Source organism: Falco peregrinus, chromosome Z, assembly GCF_023634155.1.
Source record: "Falco peregrinus isolate bFalPer1 chromosome Z, bFalPer1.pri, whole genome shotgun sequence".
Taxonomy (NCBI): Eukaryota; Metazoa; Chordata; class Aves; order Falconiformes; family Falconidae; genus Falco; species Falco peregrinus.
In genome coordinates this window covers 2,746,812-2,770,041 of record NC_073739.1, presented here as the reverse complement: position 1 = coordinate 2,770,041, position 23,230 = coordinate 2,746,812, and the positions used below count along the sequence as shown (strand labels likewise).

Genomic DNA, 23,230 nt, shown 5'->3' with positions numbered 1-23,230 from the left:
ATGAAAGTACTTTTAAAATCATATCCATTCCTTGAACTGACCAGAAGACAAGGGTATTTTGTAAGATTATTATCATGTGTTAGCCATTTAAACCATGTATTTTGACCCGCTAATTTCAGTGACACTTGCTTTACTAATTCTTGCTGTACCTACTAACTATGGCCCCTAAAATGACAAACTCTTCTACCCTTGAATGTACAGTCCTTGTGAGAATGTTAAAATGGCTGTTGTACATGAATAACCCGTTTTAGAAAAGATGAGCCCTTACACAAGTATGAAGGAGGGTTGGGTGTTGCATCTGGTACCTGCTCAGGTCCATACTGTGAGTTTCCAGTCCCAGAGAACAGCAAGTTAGTAGCTTGTGAATAAGTATTCACTTTCTGCCTGAAATTCATAATCCCTGTGTAAGTAATCATTCTTCCTTAACAGCAGATAATAATGTCTCTTCACGTTTCAAGAGTAAAAAAGAGAGATTCATTACTTTATTGCCGATTTTGGTTTTCGTGATTTCTCTCCTTGTCTCAAGTAGACATCTCTAGAAAGAGGATGACAACATTCCTGCATGCTGGTTTATCTCACCAGCTTTTACTGGTGCACTCATGTCAGCCAAATGCCTATCTTGCTTTATCAGAGTATGTGCCACAGCAAAAGTCTGAATGGTCATCCATACATTGGTACATATACATACACTGGTACGTGACAGATACATATACACACATATACAGAAATGCATGTATATATGTGTAGCATTGTATGTGGACAGTGGGGGACCTAGGATGGGTTTCACCTTTTTTTCTTCTTGTGGCTCAGGCAGAGCATCTGCCCTGCAGTTCACAGTAGTAGCAGCCACTGCAGCAGCAGATACCCCATCATGACCGAAATAGGGGCGCGTTGCTGGGCTGGTTCAAGCATGCAAACCATAGGCTTTCTGCAAGGCAGCCACGGGCACAGGAAAGTGGGGCTCAAGGTCTGCAGTTGCTCCACAGGTCGCTTGTCCACTAAGTTACATACCATGCTTGTACCAGTTGCACAAGTGTAAGAAGCCTGTGCTTTCCATAGAGTTCATTTGGCTCACCAGCTGCTCTCAGTTATGCTCTTGGAGGCTTTTTTTTCCTCTTACAGCTATGCCTACATTAGGGCTGACCTGTCAGCATTGCTCTGCCTATCTAGGTAAATCAACAAACCTTCTCTAGTGTAGATTAAATTTAATTAGGGATTAGCCCAGCTCCCAGCCTCTTGTTTGGCAGCCCTCAGGCTGGGAGTTGGAGCTCTGCTAGGGTTAGTTTATGGAGGCCTTCACAGGGAGGGGTCTGGGTGTTTGGGGCTTTTTTTTTCTAAAACCTGCTATTTGACTCTGAGAACCTTGCCCTGGCAAAACAGCCTGGAGAATGGCATTTAGATTGCAAACCCTGACATTTGAATGTAAGTGAATCTACACATTTGGCCCCTGAGAAGGAAATGGAACTGAGCTGACCCTACGAGATTGAAACCACTGGTAAGTCAGAGATCCTAGAGCAGCGACCCATGCCTTGCATGCTCTGCAGTTTGTGTGGCTTGGGAAATTTCTACAAATCACTGAGATGAAAGCTGGCTTAAGTAGAAGCTGGTATCTGTTAGTTTATTTGATAATTTATGGTCCTAGTTGAAAATCATAACCCTAACCTCTGAAAGCCATAAGGAAATAGTAAGCCTCGCTGGTGCTGGGCACAGGTCTCATGGACTGACAAATACTTAAGGTAGGTGATGTTACGTGTGGTGTGGAGAAAAAATTTGATCATTCCGTAGTACAGACTGTGGAGCATCTGAAAGAGATTAGCAGAAATACCAACTTTCCAGAGCCATCCTTGGTAGATTCCTCGTGTTTTCTCCTCCTCCCTGTGGGGCCGTGGGGGCTAGAGGCAGCAACGCCTGCCACTAGCACACCAAAGGGAAAACCAGTCCTTTTTCCACTAGTAGTGCTTTTGGCCAGGGAGTGTCCATGCAGACAATTTTTGAGAGGTGTAGTGCGTTGTTTGGTTGCTTTTCAGTTCTTCACCCCAGGCTAGTAGTTTTAAGACCCCTATCTGCAATGCGGGGAGCTTGCTGTGGATATTTTCCCACTGTCCTCACAAGCGGTTTGAAACTCTAGTCTCTGGGACAGGTACTTGGTGTGAAAGTATCAGCAAAGCTTTAGTACCTGAAAAAAAGAGCATGAGAAGGGCTACACTGTGTTAGGGCAAATGTCAAGCTTGCCCAGTGCCCAGTGATCATTGCTTAGGGAAGGAATATATATTTAAAGAAAAAAAAGAAAAAAAAAAGAAAAAAAAAAAAGGAAGGAATAGTGCAGACCTTCTCTGGCTCATTTTTCCAATGCATTTGTCAGAGATCCCTATCTGTAGCATATGGTGGTTCCTAGGATTCCCACCATCCTTCACAGTGTGACAAGCCCTGCCTGATAAGCACAGGTTCACTTCAGGTGTGAGGATGTGGATTGGGTAACACTGCTTGGAGGGTGTTCAAAGCCTTGGCAAGTGGTATTTAGGAACTGGGAATTCCATCTGTGCAGTTGAAACAGCCTGCCTAATCCCGAGGACATTAAAGCACAAACAAAAGCCTTGCATTTACTGTAGAAATGCTGATCCCTCTAATTAACTTGGTTGAGTGGCACTTGCGAAAAGTATGTGAATCCTATCTGTTTGCCAGTTTGTTTAAACTGGATAGCCTACTGAAGTATCTTTGAAATGCCATCCATTTTCAGCCTACCAGTGTCGCAGGTATTCCTATTATTGCCTAAGCAAGGGTATGGCCTCATCTGACGTGATCCAGATCAATACAATTTCCTTGTTAACCAAGTTTTCCAATTCAGAGATTGTCAAGAAAACCTGTTCTTGGGTTTATGGTTTGGTTGGGTTTTTTTGTGTGAAATCTGCACAGGTTTATTTTACCTGAAGGATTGACCAAAAGCCAATAGAGATTGCTGGCGTCCAAAATAAATGTCAGAACAGTTCAATTGATAATGACATTGATTTTTGTAAAATGTCTTCTGTTTCATGTCATATCTCTGCAAATTAAAACCCATCCTTAGGCTTTTGTTCTCACAGTCTCTATCGTGTATAATAAACTCAACCCTGTGCAGTCTGTGCCTTTCCACTCATTCTTTTTCATAATATATGCTTATATGTTACTTAATTTTGTCAGAATGTGGGTGCTTTCTGGATGTAGATTCTTCAGTCACATCTTCCTACATCTGAATATATCTGAATCTGAAATACAATGTACTTTTGTTCATCGGAAGTACGCTGCATTAGTACGGTGCGCTAAACTGCGTACTCTGCAAGCTGTTTTGCTTACACAATAAGAGAGTTTTATTTACCGTTATATGTTGTGAGTGATGTTTTGTCGTGATTTAACCCCGGCCGGCAACCCAGCCCCACGCAGCCGCTTGCCCCCTCCCCCTCACCCAGAGGATGGGGAGGAGGATCAGAAAGGAATGTAAAACTCCAGGGTTGAGATAAGAACAATTTAACAGGTAAAGCGAAAGCCGCACACGCAAGCCAAGCCAAGCAGGGAATTCCTTCCCCACTCCCCACGGGCAGGCAGGCTCAGCCATCCCAGGGCAGCCGGGCTCCATCACGTAACGGGTACTCGGGAAGACAAACGCCATAATGCCAAATGTCCCCCCTTCCTTCTCCTTCCCCCAGGGTATATACTCAGCATGACGTCCCACGGTATGGAATCCCTCTCTGGCTGGCTTGGGTCACCTGTCCTGGCTGTGTCCCCTCCCCATGTCCCGTGCCCCCCCAGCCCGCTGGCTGGCAGGGCCCAAGGAACCGAGAAGTCCTTGTTTTAGTAGAAACATCACCCGGCAACAACTAAAACCATCAGTGCCCTGTCAACATTGTTCTCACATAGGAGACAAAACACAGCACTGTACTAACTACTGAGAAGAAAATTAACTCCATCCCAGCTGAAACCAGGACATGTTTTTATCAAACAGTTGCAAATTATGCAGTTAATCTTAATTCTGTATTCTACATTTTCTGAAATTTACTCATGATTCTATTTCCTTATGATGATGTTAAACCAGGATAATGTGTTTGGAGGAGCACCTCTATTCTTTTTCACATTACACCTTTGATTTACAGTTATGTGCTCAAATTCCCTTTATTTTCTCAACTTAATTATCCTGAGTCTTTCTTCTTAGTAGTTGAGAGTGGAAATGAAACTGCCATTTTCCTCTGGGTTTACGTTATCCTAAATCTCAAAAGCATCACAACTAAAATGCATCATGGAAAGTTTGCATTGCCCTACCACGCCTCTGGAACATGAGCTGTCTTCTTGGCATTTTGCACATAACTGCTACAGCAGACAGAGACAGACCTTCCATATGACTGAGCATTGCAAAAGTCAGGCCATTAAGCCAGCCACATGTGTCTCCATCTCATTTGCAGATATTTAATGATCTGTATCAGGGACAACAGTGTCGTTACATAAAGCAGAGTCTACTTAGGAAATTACAGGAGTCAGATACCAAGTCAGAATATTAAAAGCTGCTTTGAGATATCTCTCACAAGAAGCCCCGATGTTGAGGAAGGTGCTCTGCTGCCAGTGCTGAGTATTAATGAGGGCATGTTTGTTGCTGTATGTGGAGTAATAGGAAGCCCTGGCTGAGTATATTGGATCATACCGTTAACAGCAGTAGCCAGGAGACTTTGAGTCTGTCATAAAAGGGAAGAAAATTTTTCTGCTTGAAATAAGAATTGATTAACTTGCTTAAATTGAGGCCTTTACCAAAAGTTAGGTATACTTTTGGGATGTCCTGTGTCATAACTTATCTTCTGTATGGATCTTCTATCCACATTCTCCTTAATCTCAGGCAGTTTTTCACAGATTTCTGATTTTAAACTAGCAGTGGTTCTTTTCTCCCTGCTAAAATGTCTTTAGGAAGACTGTGATGTTTTTCTACAGCTTAAAATCATTTAATTTTCAGTTTAAACTTATTTATGGCCCCACGTGTTCTGCTCCTCAATTTTAGCTGAAATATTCTTTTTCTTCTCTGGCATTTACTCTGTGATATATTTATAGAGAGCAATTACATCTTTGCTCAGCTGCGTTATGCCAAACTAACCAAGACAAGCTCTTTCGGTCTCCTTTTATAAAACAGGTTGTCCTGATTGCCCCAATAAACCCTTGCCTGCGTGTGTCCCATTCTAAATTACTGCCTCCTAATGCCATGGGAGCAGGGATGCAGACAGTATGTCTGAAAGTGTTACCGGCAGTGTGGAGTTGGAAAAGAGAAGGCCAAGGTGATGGTGACATAAAGTGGTCAGTCCAGCTCTGCAGTGCTCCCTGGCAACTCCACTGCCAGAACTTCCAGCTTCTGTTGCAGCACTCATGGAAACCACCTAGCTAACCACCCATTTAATGCAGCACCACGTGCTGATTCCGCTCGGTACAGACAATGCCTTCAACATTTTTTCATCCACAGATTGCTATGTATCTGCTATCTGCGCCAGCTCATTAATTAAAATACTCCATGTAACAAATCTGGTCCTGAGATTGGTCCTTGAACTCAGCTGGTGATGCCCTGTAGCAGAATTTTGGGGTGTAGCACAACTATAATATTGTGTACCTTTTTTCATATTCTTTGCCTCCTTATACTAGTTTCTTCCTTCTCTATCCTAAATAATAATTTCCCATGTTTTGACGCTCCCCTGGAAACCAAGTAGCATAATAGGATCAAGTTCTGGTGTGAGCTACCTGTAGCAAAGCTTTCTCCTTTGCTGGCACACTCACTGTTCGCTCATCACCAAGAACTGTTCCCGCTTCCCAGATGTATTTCTTCAGGACTGTCAGTTTACAACTTTAGTTTGCAGATTGTTACCTTTTCCTCTTGAATCTTATAAATTCTCTTCCTGTTTCTTTCTAGTGTTGTTGTTAACTTACTTAGTTCAAAGTGCAGATCTGCAGTCACTTTTAGCCAATACCTGCAACTGGTATATATACAGAGTCTTGACCTTTGAATAAAGACTAACTTTTGGCATCTTCCTCACATCTGACTGACCAAAGATGTCTGTGTAAATTTCTGTTATCACTGCTGTAACTAGCAAAGAATATTTTGTAATAAATGAGTCATGCACGTTCTGAACTTATAATAAAAAGCTTCTTTAAGACCATAGATTCAATTTGTGATATTCTCGCTCTTGTAAACGACACAAAAAAAACCAACCAAAACCAAACAACAAACCAAACAAAAAAAAAACACCACCAAAAAACACACAAGTGTAATACTGAGGTGACACTAATTAGTGGTAAAGTCTTACAAACAACATCCACTATCTTAAATATGTTTATTGTTTTTTAAAAATAATTTAACTAACAAGAAGTTAACTAGACCATCGTAGGCCTTGTATTTTTCCAGTGCTCTTCAGGCTTAAGGTATTGCAGTGGAAAGAATTTAAGAAAAGCAGGAGGAAGCTTGGTACAAGTCAACATCTGCATGTTTTTCTGCATATATATGTATGGTCAACTATCACATGGTACTTCAGCTTGTGAAAGTGTATAATGTTTGTAAGTTGTCCCCATATGAAGAAGTCCCTTTCTGTTCTAGATACTGACAAGTCTCATTGCAGCAATGTGAGAGCTCCTTCTAGCTGTAAATACATTCACTTCCACGATACCCTCTAAGCAACAGAAAATACTGTTAGGCTGTGACACAGATAGCAAGCTAAGATGATGAAAACTAATGCTCCTCGCCACTTCCACACATCCCAAGGTCTCACATGAAGGGTAGAGAGGGCAGAGTTGAACTCATGTCCCCCGACATCTGAACTCATGCCCTAACCCCTAGACCTTCCTCCTCTTTAGAATAACTGATCTCAGTAGAAAGTATGTTTTGCCATTGACTACTGATTAATTCAATTGGAAAAATTGTTGAAAGAATTGTGCTTTTACAAGTGATCCCCATATGGCTTTGATCTGACTGCACCCACAGCTAATTCTTTGTGGCCAAATATCCAAAGAAAACTTATCTACCATTGCAGTAAGAAGCAGATGTTTGATGAAAACAGCGCTGTTGTAAAATTAAAGTGTTTACCTTTTTAGAAGCAATGATTCAACGGGGACTTGCACTGACAATGTGTAACAGCAATTTGAAAATTATGCAGAGCATTATATCACTGTTATTATTTCTTTAGGAAACAGTGGCTTGTTAAAAGTCATTCTCAATGACATTGAGAGTGCAGACAGTGCAATTCTCAGACCACAAAAAAGAGGGAGGACAGGACTAAGCACTCAACGGTTGGCTGGACAAGGAGTCCCATTTTATGCTTTGCGCCAGGACCTATGCCAAAGATGGTGTACAGCTAGTAATTCCTTACAGCAGGCTGGCACCAGGCTCCTGCTCAGTAAGTCTGGCAATGCATCTGTTCTTTCACATAGCGGTATCCTTCAAGGATGTGAAAGCACTGTTAATTTTTTTAATTTTTATTGTTATGTTGCTGGTACAGTCAGCTTAGCTAGAGAAAAGGAATGAGAACTCAATTAAATTAAATGTGAGACAGTCAGAATAGAGATATCACATCCCTTGGATAAAACAGGTATGATCTGGCCTACTGCATATCTCAAGGTATTATTATTATTACATGGACTGTTTCCTAACTTTACCATTCCAGTAACTTTCACAATATTTCCTAAGCAAAAAATGTAAGACTTAAGTGTCAAGTTGTCATTAAATTGTTTGGCTTAAGTGTCTTCTCAGAAAGTTTGAAAGAGTTTAGAAAGCTGCTGCCTACAATGGCACAGAATTTCTGTGTATAGTATCAGCGTGTGTTTTTTTCTGGCTTCTCTTGAATTCATTCCTTTTTACAATATTTCCAGAAAAAAAAATATTCCTTACTTTTTTTGTCCTTATAGAGGGGTTATGTTTGGGTCTCATTCTGGTTTTAATGTGTAATAACATTTTTTCCACCAAGTTTACGCTTGTACTTGGTGGAAACTGGACAAGAATTAAGTTACATAAACACATCTTCTAGGTGTACTTCAAAACATCAGCAGTTTTTAGGTGGCTGAAAGCACAGGAGGGTGCTGGGGGGAGACGTGGCATGGGGCGTTGGATGGATAAGCAACCATTCTCCACAGGAAACTATCAAATGAGACTAGTATTTAGAAAACTTGGTTCTTGCCATCCTGGGTCCTGTGCCTGGCAGAGCTTAGTGGCCAGCATCAATTAATAGTGATGCTTTGAGGGCCAGTAAACTGAACATTACCAATGGGAGCTAACAGTCCTAGAGTCTCCCTACTCAAATGTCCCAACGTAATGCTAACTAATTAAATGTCAGCATGTCCAATCACTTGAATGGGCTCTGAGTGAAATTTTTTGCCTTTGCACTGTACACAAAAACCTCCAAAATTCTGTCGGACTGCTTAGAAATGGTCCATGGATTGGACTAAACATTCACTTTAAAGCATGAAATCTAACATTGCAAGTTTAGAGACAGAAAGGCACTTCAAATTCCCAAGACAGCAATTATAGTAGTAATAATAATACAATAATATTATTTATTATTATAAACAGGTCAAAAGAACAGTTGATAAGAACCTCTCCAATTCTATATGTGAGATTTTTTTAATGATCCAGAGAAGATAAGCATCTATCTTCCATTCACCTTTGGCAGGGGAACAGAGCACTAGAAACTTGTCATTTATGTCCGTGGAAAAATCCAAGCGTCCAAAGGACTGGCAGAACTGGACGCATCAACAGGGTGAAGGGTAGACAAGAAAAAACTCTAGCAGAACTTCCCAAAGTGAACAGCCTTGCAGAAGTTACACAGGCAACTGGGAAGTATAGCTGCAACCAAGAAAGCACCTTGAAGAAGAGGTGTAGGTAACAGGAGGGGACCTGGGAAGCGGTGAAGGCCTGATGAAAAGCTAGCTTCATAAATATGACCAAGAAGCAACAAAATTGCGGGAGAAATATCAAGTGTTCTCACTGACCCCCAGAGACTCCAGGCTTACGTGCTCAAGGCTAAAAGAGGGGGTTTGATGAAGAAGATGTCAGAATACAAGCACAATCTCGCTGGAGAGCCAGCTCTTCAGCTGGATTGCAGAAATTCTTTGAGAACACTGCTATGTGGTGGCTGCAGTACATACTTTCCCTAAAGGAAGAGACTGCAAACAAGTGAATCTGCTTTATAAAGCAAAAAAGTGGGGTTACCTTTCCATGGCATTGCACTGTTATCAAAGAATATTCTGTTGCCATACTTCAAGCAAAAACATCCAGATTCCTGAACTAAAGGCATATTTGTATAGTCTGTTTCACAGATCAAGAAAGAAAATTACTCAGAGCACTGAGTGACCAGTATTCCATCAATGATAGACCTTAAGTGCAGCACATTTGCCTTATCCCTGTTTACATTAAACCTGGAGTACCAAATTTTCTAACTTCTAGTCTTAAAGCCAGACCACATGACCTTGGCTGTACTCTATGAATAACGTACAAACTATTGTTGCTATTGTTACCCTGTGTGTCTGGAATAAATTTCATATCTAATACAAAGCAGATACTTCAAAGACTGTAAAGATATTTTCTTTCTCCCTGCAAGCAATTTATCAGCATTCTTCCCAGGGAATTAATAGACTCCAGGGGATTCCAGATGTCTTTGAATGGTCATGCTGCTTTTCAGCTGAACTGTTCTGCCTGTGGTTAGGGAACTACTATGACAAACTGTTCTCCAGACATTGACCGTCTGGCACTTTAAATGGCCCCAAGTCTCACACAGTCTCACAAATTTTCAAATTGCCTTAACTAATGAAGTAGCATGGGAGGAGGTCTTGGAAAGCTTGCTCTAAGTCATTCTAATAGAGCATGTAAACTTTATCATTCTTATGCCATCAATCGCTCTTTCTTTTTGCAAAATTTGCTTTGTGGGAACAATTTAGCTTGGGGACCAGTCTGCTGAATCTGTCTTGCCTTAATTCCATCACCCTGGGGGGGCTGTTTTACTGAGAAAAAAGTGTTGTCTTAGCAAAATAAGTGAGAAGCAGAATCAAGACTAGATGATGTAAGGGCTTACCAGGGCAAGAAGTGGATTTTCATTTGATTTTACTAACTGAGGTGTTAAGTCTCTAGCTGAAACTGAATATTTTACTTTTGCCTTTGGAGAATGGAAGATCTTTGAAGGAGGCTGTAAATACTTATGAGAAGCAACATGGCCTTCAAGAGTAAGGTTAACTTGGCTGTTGCCTACTTTAAATGCTCAATTTGGGGATCAGGACATCTAAACCAGTGCATCAGTACTACCAGGGTGAGCCAGAACACTCACCCTCCTCCTGCAGTTAGTAGACATGAGGTTTTGTTTCATAAAATACTGCAGGAAGATGCCTAGAGCTGGCCAAAAGAAATGCTAATTACAAGAAGGACCCTGAATCTTGGCTTGTAAGGGGCCCCTGAGTCAGACCTGCACTTCAGGCACCTCTGTCCATTGCTGTCCCTTTAATCCTGAGGTGATGAGTCTTTGACTAAAAGTATTTTCACCTGTACCGTGTTTGCAAAACAGCCTCATGCTAGAGCGCTTCGCTGAAGAGGCCATGCAAGGAGTGTCCTCCTCATCAGTGTGCAAGATTCAAGCCCGCAATTCCCACTTCTCCAAAGGTCACACTGTGGATAGATGAAGTTGCTCAAAGACAAAAGTGAACAGACAAAAGGCATCCTAGGTCAGCTAAACACACACCTGCCTTCCACTGTCTACATTGGTTAGGGATAAACTGACCATAGCAATAGCTTAGACTCCTACTAAACATTTTACATACAGACACAGTGTTCGGTGTCCACAATCTGGAGTTGAATTCCATCCTTTATGACCTGACTCAGTTGCCTAAATGAAGATGTCTATACATATATATAAGGTATTATCTTTAGGAGACTTGGGCCAGTCATTTGATAGCAGAAATCTGTCCAATCAGCTATACTGAAGTATTCTGCTCCAACCCCCAGTTTCAGGAAAGGCCATGGAAGAGAGTGTGTGAGTACTGCTTAGACTGGTCTTCATCCTATTCTATTATCTGCCAGCACTGCCTAAGGATGAGAGACTCTCGGTTACAGCAGCTGACATCCTCTCCCTAAAAATACATAAATTTGATTTCATTAATAGGTGCTTCTATAATGCCTAGCACCTATTCAGAGATGGAACAGAGGTCCACAGACAGGGGGCCTGTAAAGGCTTAAATTATACAGTAGGTTTGTGCACAGATATGAATAGTCCACTGATACGGGGGCTGTTTCAACCCTAATTTTAACTGATTTAACTAAATCTGGTTTTACTGGCTCTTTTAGATACCACTGATTACTGCCTTTACCTGCTGAGTCTCACTGTTTTAAATATAGAAGACTCCAGAGAAAGAAAGAACCTTTTATGAAGTCCCCTGTGTCTGCCCTAGCAATTTGGGTTTTTCAAAAAAAAAACCAACCACCTAGTTTGGGTTTTTCTCTGTCCCTGTGCACTGGTACCTCAGCTCCTTCTTCCACAGGTGTCTGCTTTTGGCCTTCGCGCCTCCTAAACCTTCTTCGCCCCATGAAGTTACATGGACCCTCTTCTCTGAGGGTCCTGTATATACCTGGGTGGCTGTGAGGGAATCACAGTCCTGCAAGATCCGAAGCAGCAAGGATGCTTCCACAAAAGCAGCCACATTTTTGCATGGGTTAAGTTGAATTTAGTTCAAGTACCTGTCTTACTAGGATGACAGTGTCAGCAGCTGGATCATAGGAGGTGGTGGTGGAGCCATTGCGAGTTCAGGCTGCCATAGGTCTTCTCAGGGAAGTGAGCATTTGATACAGGACATCATCATGCCTTAATATAAGACAAAAATTGCCTCCTGTGAACAGAGGCATTCCCCAGACTTTTAAGTATTGTCAATGAGAGAGAAAACATTGAACTAGGTGGTCCTTTGCGCTCACGCAGCGGATGCTCTCTGTAGCTAGAAAGTAGTTGCAGTAGTGAGTAATAAATATGTTATTTTGTTAAAAACAGAGATTGGTATGTAATGCTATTTTTCAGTACTCTGTTCTTTAGAAAAAGGCTTGTTACTTACCCAGTGACATAACTTGTAGGCATTCTGTGAATTTTCAGAATATTATACTAAAATACAAACACTGATGCTTTAGAGCCTTTTAGATTTGCCGGTAGTAGATGAATTATGACTGGGCAAGTGTGAAAAAAATTATGATTAATATCAGAATTTCATATTGTATCTAAGAATGAACAGTTCTTGAGAATTTAAAAAATTAATGTACAGCCACCTTGACCACATCCCCGAGCCCTGAGGTCTCCCTTTAAAAGCTATTTTTCAGCCTCTTTGTGTCCCTGTCCAGGGAGATAGCAGATTCATAAACTGCAGTAATTGAAACCAGCGCAGATTTCTTGAGTATGACTAATCATTACCATTTCTCACAAAAGATTCACTTACTCCCAGCCAAGATTTATTAATTTTAATATGAAAACATCCACACCTATCATGTCTCCCCTGAGGTCTTCCCAGGCTGCTGCAGAAATGGAGTCTGACTTCTATTGCTTTGGCTAGAGTTGAGGATGTGAATTCCTCTGGCTAATTGCTTTTTGGATGACCTACAAAACACCAGGGGTCAGATTCTTGGCCTGGTAACGTTGCTTTGCACTGCTCTGGCTCAATGCCACAGCTCCCATCATGGGGAATCCCAGGAGGAGGGTGGTGCAAGGTCAGGGTATTCCTGACTTCAGATACCCATGTTCTCCCCGCTGCTGCTGTACGTGGCAATAAAAGGGAGCAGCCTTAAAACTGCTCAGACTTAAGTGGAGGGTTGAAGTGGCCCCCAGTGGGATGCTTCTGCGCCGCTAGAACTTTACTCTCAGTTGACTGACATAAAGTATGGAGCATCTGGTGACTTAAGCAAAGATAATGTGATGGATACATTTTTAAAAACACGGATCAGGCATTTGGTCCCCTGGGACAGAGCTTTTAAGTTCTTAATAATTTTATGCAGTCTGGCAAACATACCTGAGCAGTGCAGATGAACATTGCCAGAGTCAAGAATAGCACAGGCGTGCACACACGTGCTATTTGTGCGTGTGCTCCTGCACACGCAATGAATGCTTTAGGCTGCCCTTTCTGTCCATGGCAATTAGGGAAAACCAGAAACCGAGCCGCTTTAAACTTTGCCTATTAACAAAGGTAAAGTACCACCATCTTAGGAATATCCCACCAAAAAATATCTTGATCTGTAACCACAGGGTTAATTTTGTACCATGTCTGTGGCATGTGACATATGAAATTGTTCTGCATCCAGAAATTAAGGAAAGGGAAGAGCAGGTCTCCGTGTCATAGCTGACCTGCCTCTCATCCTGCTTGTGCAATGCTGTCACATAAAATCTATAGGGAACACGATAATTGCTTGAAGGTATAGGCAAGTGTCTTTAAAAGGTATATCCTTCCCCTTCGTGCTCCAGGCTAACCCTGAAATTAATTGTTCTGACAGTCATCACCTGATGATGCTACATGGAGGACTTTTCCTCATCATATTAGGGAGACCTTGACAAGGAATGGGGGCATGTCTGGTGTTCTCCATCCGTGTAACCAGAAGGTAAATCTTCCTTATTGCACAGTAGAGCCCCAGTCCCTGTGCACACTGAATCTGCTGGAGATGGGGATGCCGTCCCCAAAAGAGGGAGCAGTACCTGTCATCTGGTTATACGGCTGTTTCTTTTCACTAGTGCCACGGAAAAGAGCAGGTTTGTGGCAAGAGTTAGAGGCAAAGTGTTAATGAGCAGCTAAGGTGCTCCCAGAGCAGGTCTGTGGAGCCCCTGTGGGTTTTACTTGCACTCACTGGGTCTGGGTGTTTTTGCATCCAGTGTAGGCTCCAAGCTGCAGGTTGCGGTGGGAATACCCCTACAGACTTCACCTTCAAAATCAAAGCTGCTTAGTTAACTAGCCTGTTTCTAAATCAGTAACGCTCCCCTCCACCGATAAAAAACCCACCCTGTCAGTTGTTAGTCAACAGCCAAAACAACCCAACCCCAAACCCGCAGCTTTTTTTCACCCTGAGGGGCAGCAGAGGGGGTGCCTGGTCTGGGATTTGTGAGGGGAAGGGCAGTGCGGTCTCAGACTAGCGTGCCCTGCTGCCTCGAGCAGCCAGCCCGCGGTCCCATGCAGGAGGGACACCTGGCTGCACGTGTGTGACCCCTGTGGTCTGGCCAAGCCGGGGCAGATGTTCTCCAGAGGGAGCCACATCTGCCCTGGCTGTCCTGACGGAGCTCATCAGCCTGACCAGCTTTCCAGGAAAGAGGGAGTGGCCGTAGAGTCTTGAGTTACTGAGCGTGGACCACCTGGAATATCATGTGCAGAGAGCACTTGTCCTACCTCTAGGCACTCCACAGTAAGGAGTAGGGGATGCTGAATTGGCTTTGAACTCGCACCCACACTGGCTTTGAAGAAATGGAAGGGCAGGCAAGTAACGTGCATGTTCTGCTATGAAAAAAAAACGGCAATGGCGCTTCTGCAGTGTGGTCTGTAGGGGCTGGTTCAGGTTTACAGTATTTGGGTCTAGACTTGAAACATAGGTGCTTGTTTCTAGCTGGGGACAGGGACTGTGCAAAGCTCGGACCCTGACCCAGGTTCTGGCTGAAGAGTAGCCTGCAACTTCGAGGTGTTTCTAGCTCTGATAGAGAAAAAGGGGAAAAAACCAATTTTCTTTCCACATTAGAAATGCTGCCACTATTTGATGACTGGAGAAAAAATCCTAGTCTCTGGAAAGGCAAAGTGGGGAAATAGCTATTTTTTATTTCAAGAAATCAGGGACATAAAAATTAAAGCTGTAAAATACACAGCAGCCTGAACCCTCTACATAAAACCTCTTGTATTTTATGCCTCCTTTCTATTTCAGGTCTTCATTTGCCTAATTACTACTCAGAGGCTGGCAGAGATTTCCCCTGCAGTGCTCAGCTCTGCTGACTGCAGAGACCCTACCTGGCACACTGACTTAGTGCGTCAGCATTCTAGGTAGAAATGAATGAAAAATCAATCAGGGCAACTGCAGTGTTAGCATATACAACTCTAACCTACTTTGTGCATGGTTTCGAACATTTGATTGTGTATTTAGGCATCTTTTAAAATGGTAAGTGGATCTGAAATAAAATAGGTCTCTCTAGTCAGCCTAAGAAATGTTTTGTCATCTTTACTGCTTAGGTAAAAGCAAACTTACCACCCTGACTGCTAAGTTAACTTGCAGTCTTGGTTGAAATGCCAAAACCTAAGAGAAGATTGTTTTAGTCTTGAAAATCTGTCACCAGCAGATTGCATCATGCAGTGGCTATAGATGCAGAGATAGCTTTGATTGTTTTAACTGTATTTACAGATGAGATCTAGAGTAGGTCTGGAAAAGCAAAAGTACACGGGAACCTTTTTTGAAACACAGGTATTGCTGGCATATGGTCTTGCAAGGAGTTTGGTTTATGGATATTTGTGTGTATGCTTTTATTTTTTTCGTGTTGTATGTCTGCATAGGCAGAGTTAAATATGGATTGCCAGTTTCCTTTCATTAAAGTCCATGATAAAAAGGACCACTCTTCATGTCTATAAAATTAGTAGCTCTTGTAACTTTTTCAGCTGAGTGGGTTAAATATGTTACAGATCCATCATAAGATCATTGCTGTAACAAGTTGTGCAGTGCAACAATTTAAAGGTTTCCAAAAATTCACAAGCCTCTTTGCATGCGATGCCTTTACAGTGAAGAAGATTCTTTTGATTATAAAGATGAAGAGTCTACTTTTTCTGGTGCTGATTTCTGTCTGCTGGGCTGAACCTCACCCTGACAACTCAAGCCTGGAGCATGAAAGAATTATTCATATTCAAGGTAAGGAAATACATGAGAAAATACCAGTATCTTCATATTGCTGAGGGAAACAGAATAAGGTGCTTAATGGTCCTTATTTTTTTATTCTGCTGTACTGTTTTTTAAATGCTGTTATTACTGGTGACAAAACTTTTTCTTTTCTGGTTCTGTTGCACTGTTATTACTCCTAAGGAAAGTAAAAAAACGAAAGTTGCACTGTGTATTAGCACCTAGTCAAAGCCTTGCAAAGATTGGTGAGTAAAGTGCAGCATGATTTAAGATTAAGGACAAAAGCATGCATCCTAAAGTAATAAGCAGCTGCAAAGGGGTGAAATACCTTTAGTTTATTATGGAATATATTTTGATTGTAAGAAGACTGTCATGCATAGTTCTTCACATTACAGAAACTTACTGCTGTTTATTATTTAAAAAGCCTCAGCACATCTGAGATCATAACTGGGCGATTTAAAACTGGGAAGGGGGATGGGGGATGGGGGTGGGGTGGGGGGGTGGGGAAGGGGAGGAAAGTAGCTTACCCCAAAAGCAACGTGTCTTTCCTCATACCTTTAATTCACACTGAGTATAATACTGGCCTTCTGCACAATCCCGTTTGGTTCATGTCTGAATCCTAGAGCTTATAGCTGTAGCAGGATTTGAGTCTGCAGTACAATGCAGCTGTTTTTTCAGTCCCAGCTTCAGTCGTTGAGGGTCATCCTGTATAAGAAAAAAACAGGGGATTTATGCAGTAAGGACAGGCAGAACTAACAGAGATTCTTCTGCTTTCATTTATATGTTTCTTGAGGCTGGCTAAAATTAATATTGCAAAATTAAGAAACGCAGCACCATTGTTCTTTCTCTTTAAAGTTTGATTCCTTTCTCTTAACAGCTGGCAGATTGTGTTACTTGAATGTTTGTGTAAATACGAATTACCAAGTTAGGGCAGGTTGCTAAGAAAGCCTGAACATTTAGAAGTTCATAGGAAAGTCACAGAAGTTAAAGGTACCCTGCACCTATTAAAACAGCCACTTGGATTTTCAAGGTCAAATAAGGAATAGCAGAGAGGTGGTTTCACTCTAAGAAAACTCACAGGATGAAGGTCAATGGAGACAGCGCTTTTGGGAGGTGATGGATGTTTGTTCCCCAGGGTAAATTTCAAATTTGACATCAATATCTAATAAACACACAGTTTGCCTTTCCTTGTGTAATTCAGTTTCCGATCTCTGAACTTTATTTATCTTTTTGGAACATTAAATTAGTGGAAGTAATTAAACCAAATCAAAATTATTTTTCCTTAATATGTGTGTGTTAAACTTCCTTAGTCAGCAGTTTAATTCACAAGTCATATGTGTCACTTATTACTAGCCCTTCAGCATGTGTACAGTGCAGTCTGCAAGAGCTAAATAGTCCAAAGCTGATAGAATTTTCAAGGTGGAGCATTCTCCCTACCCGTGAAAGCCTGTCTGAACATCGAGACTTTATTCCTTCAAGGAAAGATGGATAAAGCTTAAAATTGAGCTGTACCATGACCTTTGTACATCAGCTGATTCAGGCTCTGAAATACACAGACCACAAATCAAAAGGAATAAAACTACTTGGAACTTGGTATTTTTACTATTAATTTTTTTTTTAATTCCTCTGTGCATTGTGGAATCCCATCACAGCTGGGATTCTGCTCTGCCCAGTGCTGCATAAACACACACGATGATCTACACCTGGAAAGGACTGGAAATCAGGGAAGCTTGTGGAACACATGTTATAGCTTCATACAAAAGGTATTTTATATTACATTGAAGAATGTATCATCCCCCTTCACAGCTGAAATCCAGGAGATGTGTAGCTAAACTAATCCTGGACTGCATATTTTGGAATTCCTTGGAATAACAAAAGGTGAGGATAGATGTTGTGTAGTCAAGTCCACAGAACTGAAAGGGATCTCCTGAGGCAATGAACGAAACTGTCTTCTGCTTCCCCTTCTTTACATCACGTAATCTCCTGTGGGTTTAGTTTCATTGTTTAAAAAGTTGGGCTTCAAATCTCATTACTGCAAGATAGTTTTGGACGCTATTTTTCTGAGACGAAGGACACTTTCCTAATTCTCCGTGTTTATTCACAGCCATGGTGTAGCCTTGTGCTTCTTCTACTATTCCTTAGCTTCAAAAAACATTTTTTCTTCTTTGATGTTCACCTTAAAACATTAATAAGAAAACACCATATCCTCACAGCTATCATTTGAGTAAACTTTTTCAAATTCTTCTCTAAGTGTACAACCTCTAGTTACCTGATAATATTAGTAGTTCATCTCTACACTGGTTCTAGTTTGAATTCATACTTCTTGAGTGCATCCAGCCAGGATTTTATTCCAGTTAAGATCTTAGGCTGTTATTAGTATTTTTGTTTTCCAGCTAACGACACTTTGTTTTTCAGACCTTGGATCAAATTTGTACTTTTCCCAATCACGCTGCAGTGCTGATCGATAGTCTATTGTGATAGACAGTATTTAATAGTCATCCTCCTTCATTATCACTTGCAATTGACAAACAGAAAGTTTGTATGAATAGTTATTCATGCTAGGCCTTAAAAATCTAGGTTACCGATTCAGTATTAAATGCTATCACACTCTTTCCACCCTTCTTTCTTCAGACATTCTAAATATCCGTTCTCCTCCCTTCAGTGACACTTAATATGCCACCTGAAAATTTCATTAATTCAATATTCATGTTTACTTTGTAAAGTAAAATTAGTGGAAATATTAGAGAGTCTCAGAAATTATGCTGGAGACAGTTCATTGGCCTTTTTCTAGGCTGGTCATTTCTGTTTCAGCCCAAGCAATTGCAGTCTCCTCCATGTCTTGTTCTTAGACACTTAGCAAAGTTTCTACCAAAACACCTATTTTCTCCATCCTGCCTACTTTCAGATATTTCCCATATCACTCACTTCCCTGAGCTCCAAGCAATCAGTACATCATGTTTCCCTGGCCTTATACATTTATTTTTATTACATACTTGATGTCAAATTAGTCTGGCACCCTTTGGTAGGTGTCTGCTACATTTTACCCCTCTTTCTAGTGAATTACTCTGCTTTCATTCTTCAACAACTTTTCTTCAACAGCCATTCGAAGGTCTTGATCCTGTTTGCTGTTGAGGTCAGACTAATCAGCCTGTTAATGGTTAAATTACATTATATAAATTACATATATTTATTATTCTGCCGTTGTCCAGAAACACAAGATACCATTCTGAAAGTGACAGGTGAGCTAATATCTCTGCGGTCAGGTCTGCCATACCAAGTGTCAGCAGTAACATCAGTACTTCAGGCTGTGAGGTTTTCTACCCTTTGCTTTGAACAGGCTGTGTTTTCTGAGTTCAGCTTTCATCTTTATGTTTTCATTTCATATCAATGCCTTCATGTACTTTAAACCACATCATGCTTTCAGAGCATCAAACCCAACGTTGTTAAAAAGAGAGGATTTGTTAATACAGAACTGGGGTCATTTCTCTGTTGCCTTCCGCCTTTATCTCTGGAGTGACTCCGCACTACAAAATTAACTGTTCAGAAGATTTTTTTGCACTGCTACGGTAAGATCTTTTGCAGTACTACCTGACATGCTTTTGATCCATGCTCCGTTTTGCACTCACCGTCACTTCTTATTACTTCACAGCCTGCTAAATCACTAATGCATACAGTGCCACCCCATCGCCTTTGTCTTTCATTTGGCCTTCCGAAGGAGCAGCCACCTATTAGTGTTGCGTTATCTCTGACAGCAGTTTCAGCTTGCTTCTGACTCCCCGAACAGCTCCGCTTCAGGAACTGGAAGGTCTAGTTACCCCACCTTGCTGCCCCTCCATGAGCACGGAAACTCCTGCCACCTCTCTCAGGCTCAGCATCTGCTAACCAGGGTGAACACGCTTCATAAACCGCATCGTTCCGCCTGTCGGTGTCCAGTCTAGTCCCGGTTCTGCCCTTGGCAGTTAGCAAAGTGAAACTCAACCTCAATCACATTTCTCACCTGGCAGACAGTCTTACCTCCCTGCCCTCACCAGTATTCTTTATGCTTCTTTCCTCTGGCTTGCTTCTTTTGTTTATATCCTTTCTTCTTTGGTTTTATTCCAATATCTATGAACAAAATTTATAAAATAGCCGAAGCTGCATTTTATCTCTTCTGTGACTGTATTTTCTGGGGAAGGGAAGCCCGTGGCGGGTTTCACGGTTTTGGTCAGGCTGCTCTGTTATCCCAGACTGCTTGACCAGTTTACTTTCCTCTCTGGTAGTTTGCCTGCGTACAAAAGTAATTCCAGTTTAACTTTTGTGGACAAGAGCAGATGAGAGAACTATACCTGAATAAGATGTGTCATCCCCCTCACTGCCCTCCCCCCAACACCCACCCCCAGTAATCTGTGTGTGCCTTAGGGGACACCAGCTTCACTCTTTAGAAAAAAATCTTAATCCTAAAAGAAATCATCTGGTGAATGTTGAAATGGGACAGAAGTATACCCTAGCCAAGTAAGTTTCCACAACAAGAAAACAATACTACTCTAAGCATCTACATGTCATCAAAGACCCTTTTTTTCCTCTGAAGTCAAGATTGGCAGAGGACTCTGTGACCCATGAGAGTGCATGATGACTCTTTTCAGTGCTCAGTTTTGTATACCTCTCTAATCTATTTATAGTGCTAGTTACTGACCAATTATTCAAAGAGGCAGAGTACTCTTTGGAGATAAGGGCATTCTTCTGTGTGTAGCTGTTCTGCAAAATAAAGGAAGTTGACTTTACGGTAATTGCTAAGTTAATTACTTAACCGTGGCAGGAGCCTTTAACATATGCCTCCAGTTTGTTCAGGTTTTAGAAATACAAGAAGGGCCAGGGAAGGCATATAAAATTTGATTGGTGAGGGAAAAACCTTTAACTTTTCCTTAAATACAAGTAAATTTATATTGTGCAGCATTTCATTACCTTTCAGATACAAGAATACACCCATTCACCTGTCAAGATCTTAGCACAGATTTGTTTATACAAACAAATAAATACGTCAACATGGAATGAGAAGAAAACTTTCTAATATTGCCTTATTAAAAAAAATTAAAATTAAATCAGTTAATAACAAATAATAACAAAAGCAGAAGAAATCTTTGTCCAACTTGTTCTTTCATGATAATGAGTTTTATTTACAGTCCGCTTCCTTTCCTTCAGAACAAGCCAGAACCAACAGAGAGAAAGAAACTGGACTAGTCAAAAACATAAGAGATTCAATGCACTACTGCTTTGACCTCTCACATTAATTCTTATCGTGCTTTACCACTTTCCTTTTGACTTTGTTCCTTTGGTCCACCTTTCACATGTTTTTTTTTCAATTTTCAGTGATGTTACCTATTACTTCTTTCCATTTTCTACCATTTATCTTTTCCACTTAAAATTTCTTACTAGTTTTGATGCCATTCAGGACACTTTAGATTATGGCATGATCCATTTAGTAGTTTCTTCTTATAATTGAGCTGCCCCTATCGCATCAACACAACTTGCTTTCCTCTTCAGTGTATGGCAGGTTGCAACAGCATGTAATGGAAATGTCAGCAAAGAGCAACCTCATCTCTTGCTGGTGTAGTGGTTTCCTGGTATTCAGGGCTGCATATTCTGGAACAGACCTTAAATGATAGGTGTGAGTATATTTGGATACTAAAAAATTATTACAGAAGCAAAAGTATTCACATTAAACATAAATCTAAATTACTGATTTGCCTTTACTTGCTACATCACTCTAATTCCATATATGTAGCATTTGAAGGTAATCAAAGAACTGGAAGAGCTCCTCACTGGTTCTGTGTGACACTTTGGTTTTGTCGAACAGCCTCAGTGGCCACCCGTGAGGATTTCCTTCTGCGCGGAAGGGGTGCAGAGACACTGCCATGACTTCTGCCCTGTTCTGGTCTATGAGGCCTGATGTTCATGCAGTTTCTTTATCTACACTGAAGTAAACACATGCTTAAGGTTTGTTTAAGGCAATAGGTGGCAATACTTTAAAGAGCTGAAGTTTGTTGTTTCCCTGCTGGTTTTATGTGCTGTTACGTCTCCTATAAACCTAAGCTGGAGTTAATAAGACCTGTTTAACAATTCCCCCCAACGTGTTACTGTGGTTGAACACATGGGGTCAGCTGAAAAATGTTTCACTTCAGTCTTGTCATCTCTGTGTTGGAGAGACAGATGTCTTCTCTTCCATTTCTAAAATAGGTATTTTTAGCGGTACAAGTATTTGGAACCATGTACCTGAACTTTCTAGATTTACGTAGCATCTCTCTTACCCATTTGTATGTCAAAACTTAAAACTAACATATAGAAAGTAATTCATTCCTGTCAGTTTAGGGTAGGAACATGGGAGTTTGATACTTACGTTTGCTTTCTCATGACATTAACAAAAATTACATTAATGCTTGGGCCAAATAAGAATGGTTTTTCCCAGTTTTACAGCTGATACACAACAATTTTTGGATTTTTTTTCCCTAGAAGAAAAAGTAAAAAGTGTTAGTTAAAAACACATTTAGAAAAAATGTAGTAGGAAAGTAAAGTGGAAAAAAGTGTTTGCTTAGTTCTTCCTCATGTTTTTCCCTTCAGATTCTCTGAGTAATACACACATATATATGTATGCCAGTAATGCACTTCTATACATATTGTAGCAATTGGGAATTACTGTTATCACAGAAATAATTTCTGAGCTTTAAATAAGCATGGTAGCATAATAAACCATGCCACTGCTATGGAAAGAGTGAGGATATTTTGGCATGAGAGTTTATGTTTAAGTCCCAGGTAACACTACAGGAAGGCAAGAGACAACTCCGTGTTTATTTAAAGTAGGATGGCACAGGGTGTTATTAACCTAATATGGTTAATAACGTATGGCCTGCTAATGGCTTGCTAACAGTGGCTTGCTAACAATGCCTGGTGGCTTGCTGGCAGTGTGGAACATTTAGGCAATACATGAGTTTATCTAAAAAAACACATCTCTAATGTGATCCCTAAGTTACAATTTTTTTCCCCTCTAAAAATGCACATTTTTTCCCCACTGTTGCTCTGTATGTTAGTCCATTAAAATGTGGGAATAATCAAGTTTCTTAACGAGGTCAGCATAAGCTTTTGGACATTTCTGATGGATCAAGTGGGTAAAGCTGTTTGCCAAAGGTCGTGGCGTGACGCATCCTCTCTGCCCCGCACCATGTTCCTGGCCTTCCAGACCTGGCTTGCTATTACCCTTGAGTGCAGAAGCCAATCAAGAGAGGGGAAAAAACACCACCAAAAAAAAAAAAAAACCCACAAAAAAGCAAACATAAAAAGACAAACAAATCTGAATACGTGTCCAGCAGTAAAATTTGGAACTAAACCAATAAGCCAGCAGGTGAGACTGAA

At 41.1% G+C, this 23,230-nt stretch overlaps 1 protein-coding gene across 1 annotated transcript in view; it reads left to right on the top strand.

Moving 5' to 3' along the window:
* HAPLN1 (hyaluronan and proteoglycan link protein 1) overlaps positions 1-23,230 on the top strand; it is a 65,508-nt gene that overhangs the window by 16,412 nt on the left and 25,866 nt on the right. The window contains exon 2 of the mRNA XM_027784828.2: positions 15,734-15,859. Coding sequence (XP_027640629.1) covers positions 15,760-15,859 — 100 coding nt within the window. The 5' untranslated portion in view covers positions 15,734-15,759. The remainder of the gene's footprint in view (positions 1-15,733; positions 15,860-23,230) is intronic.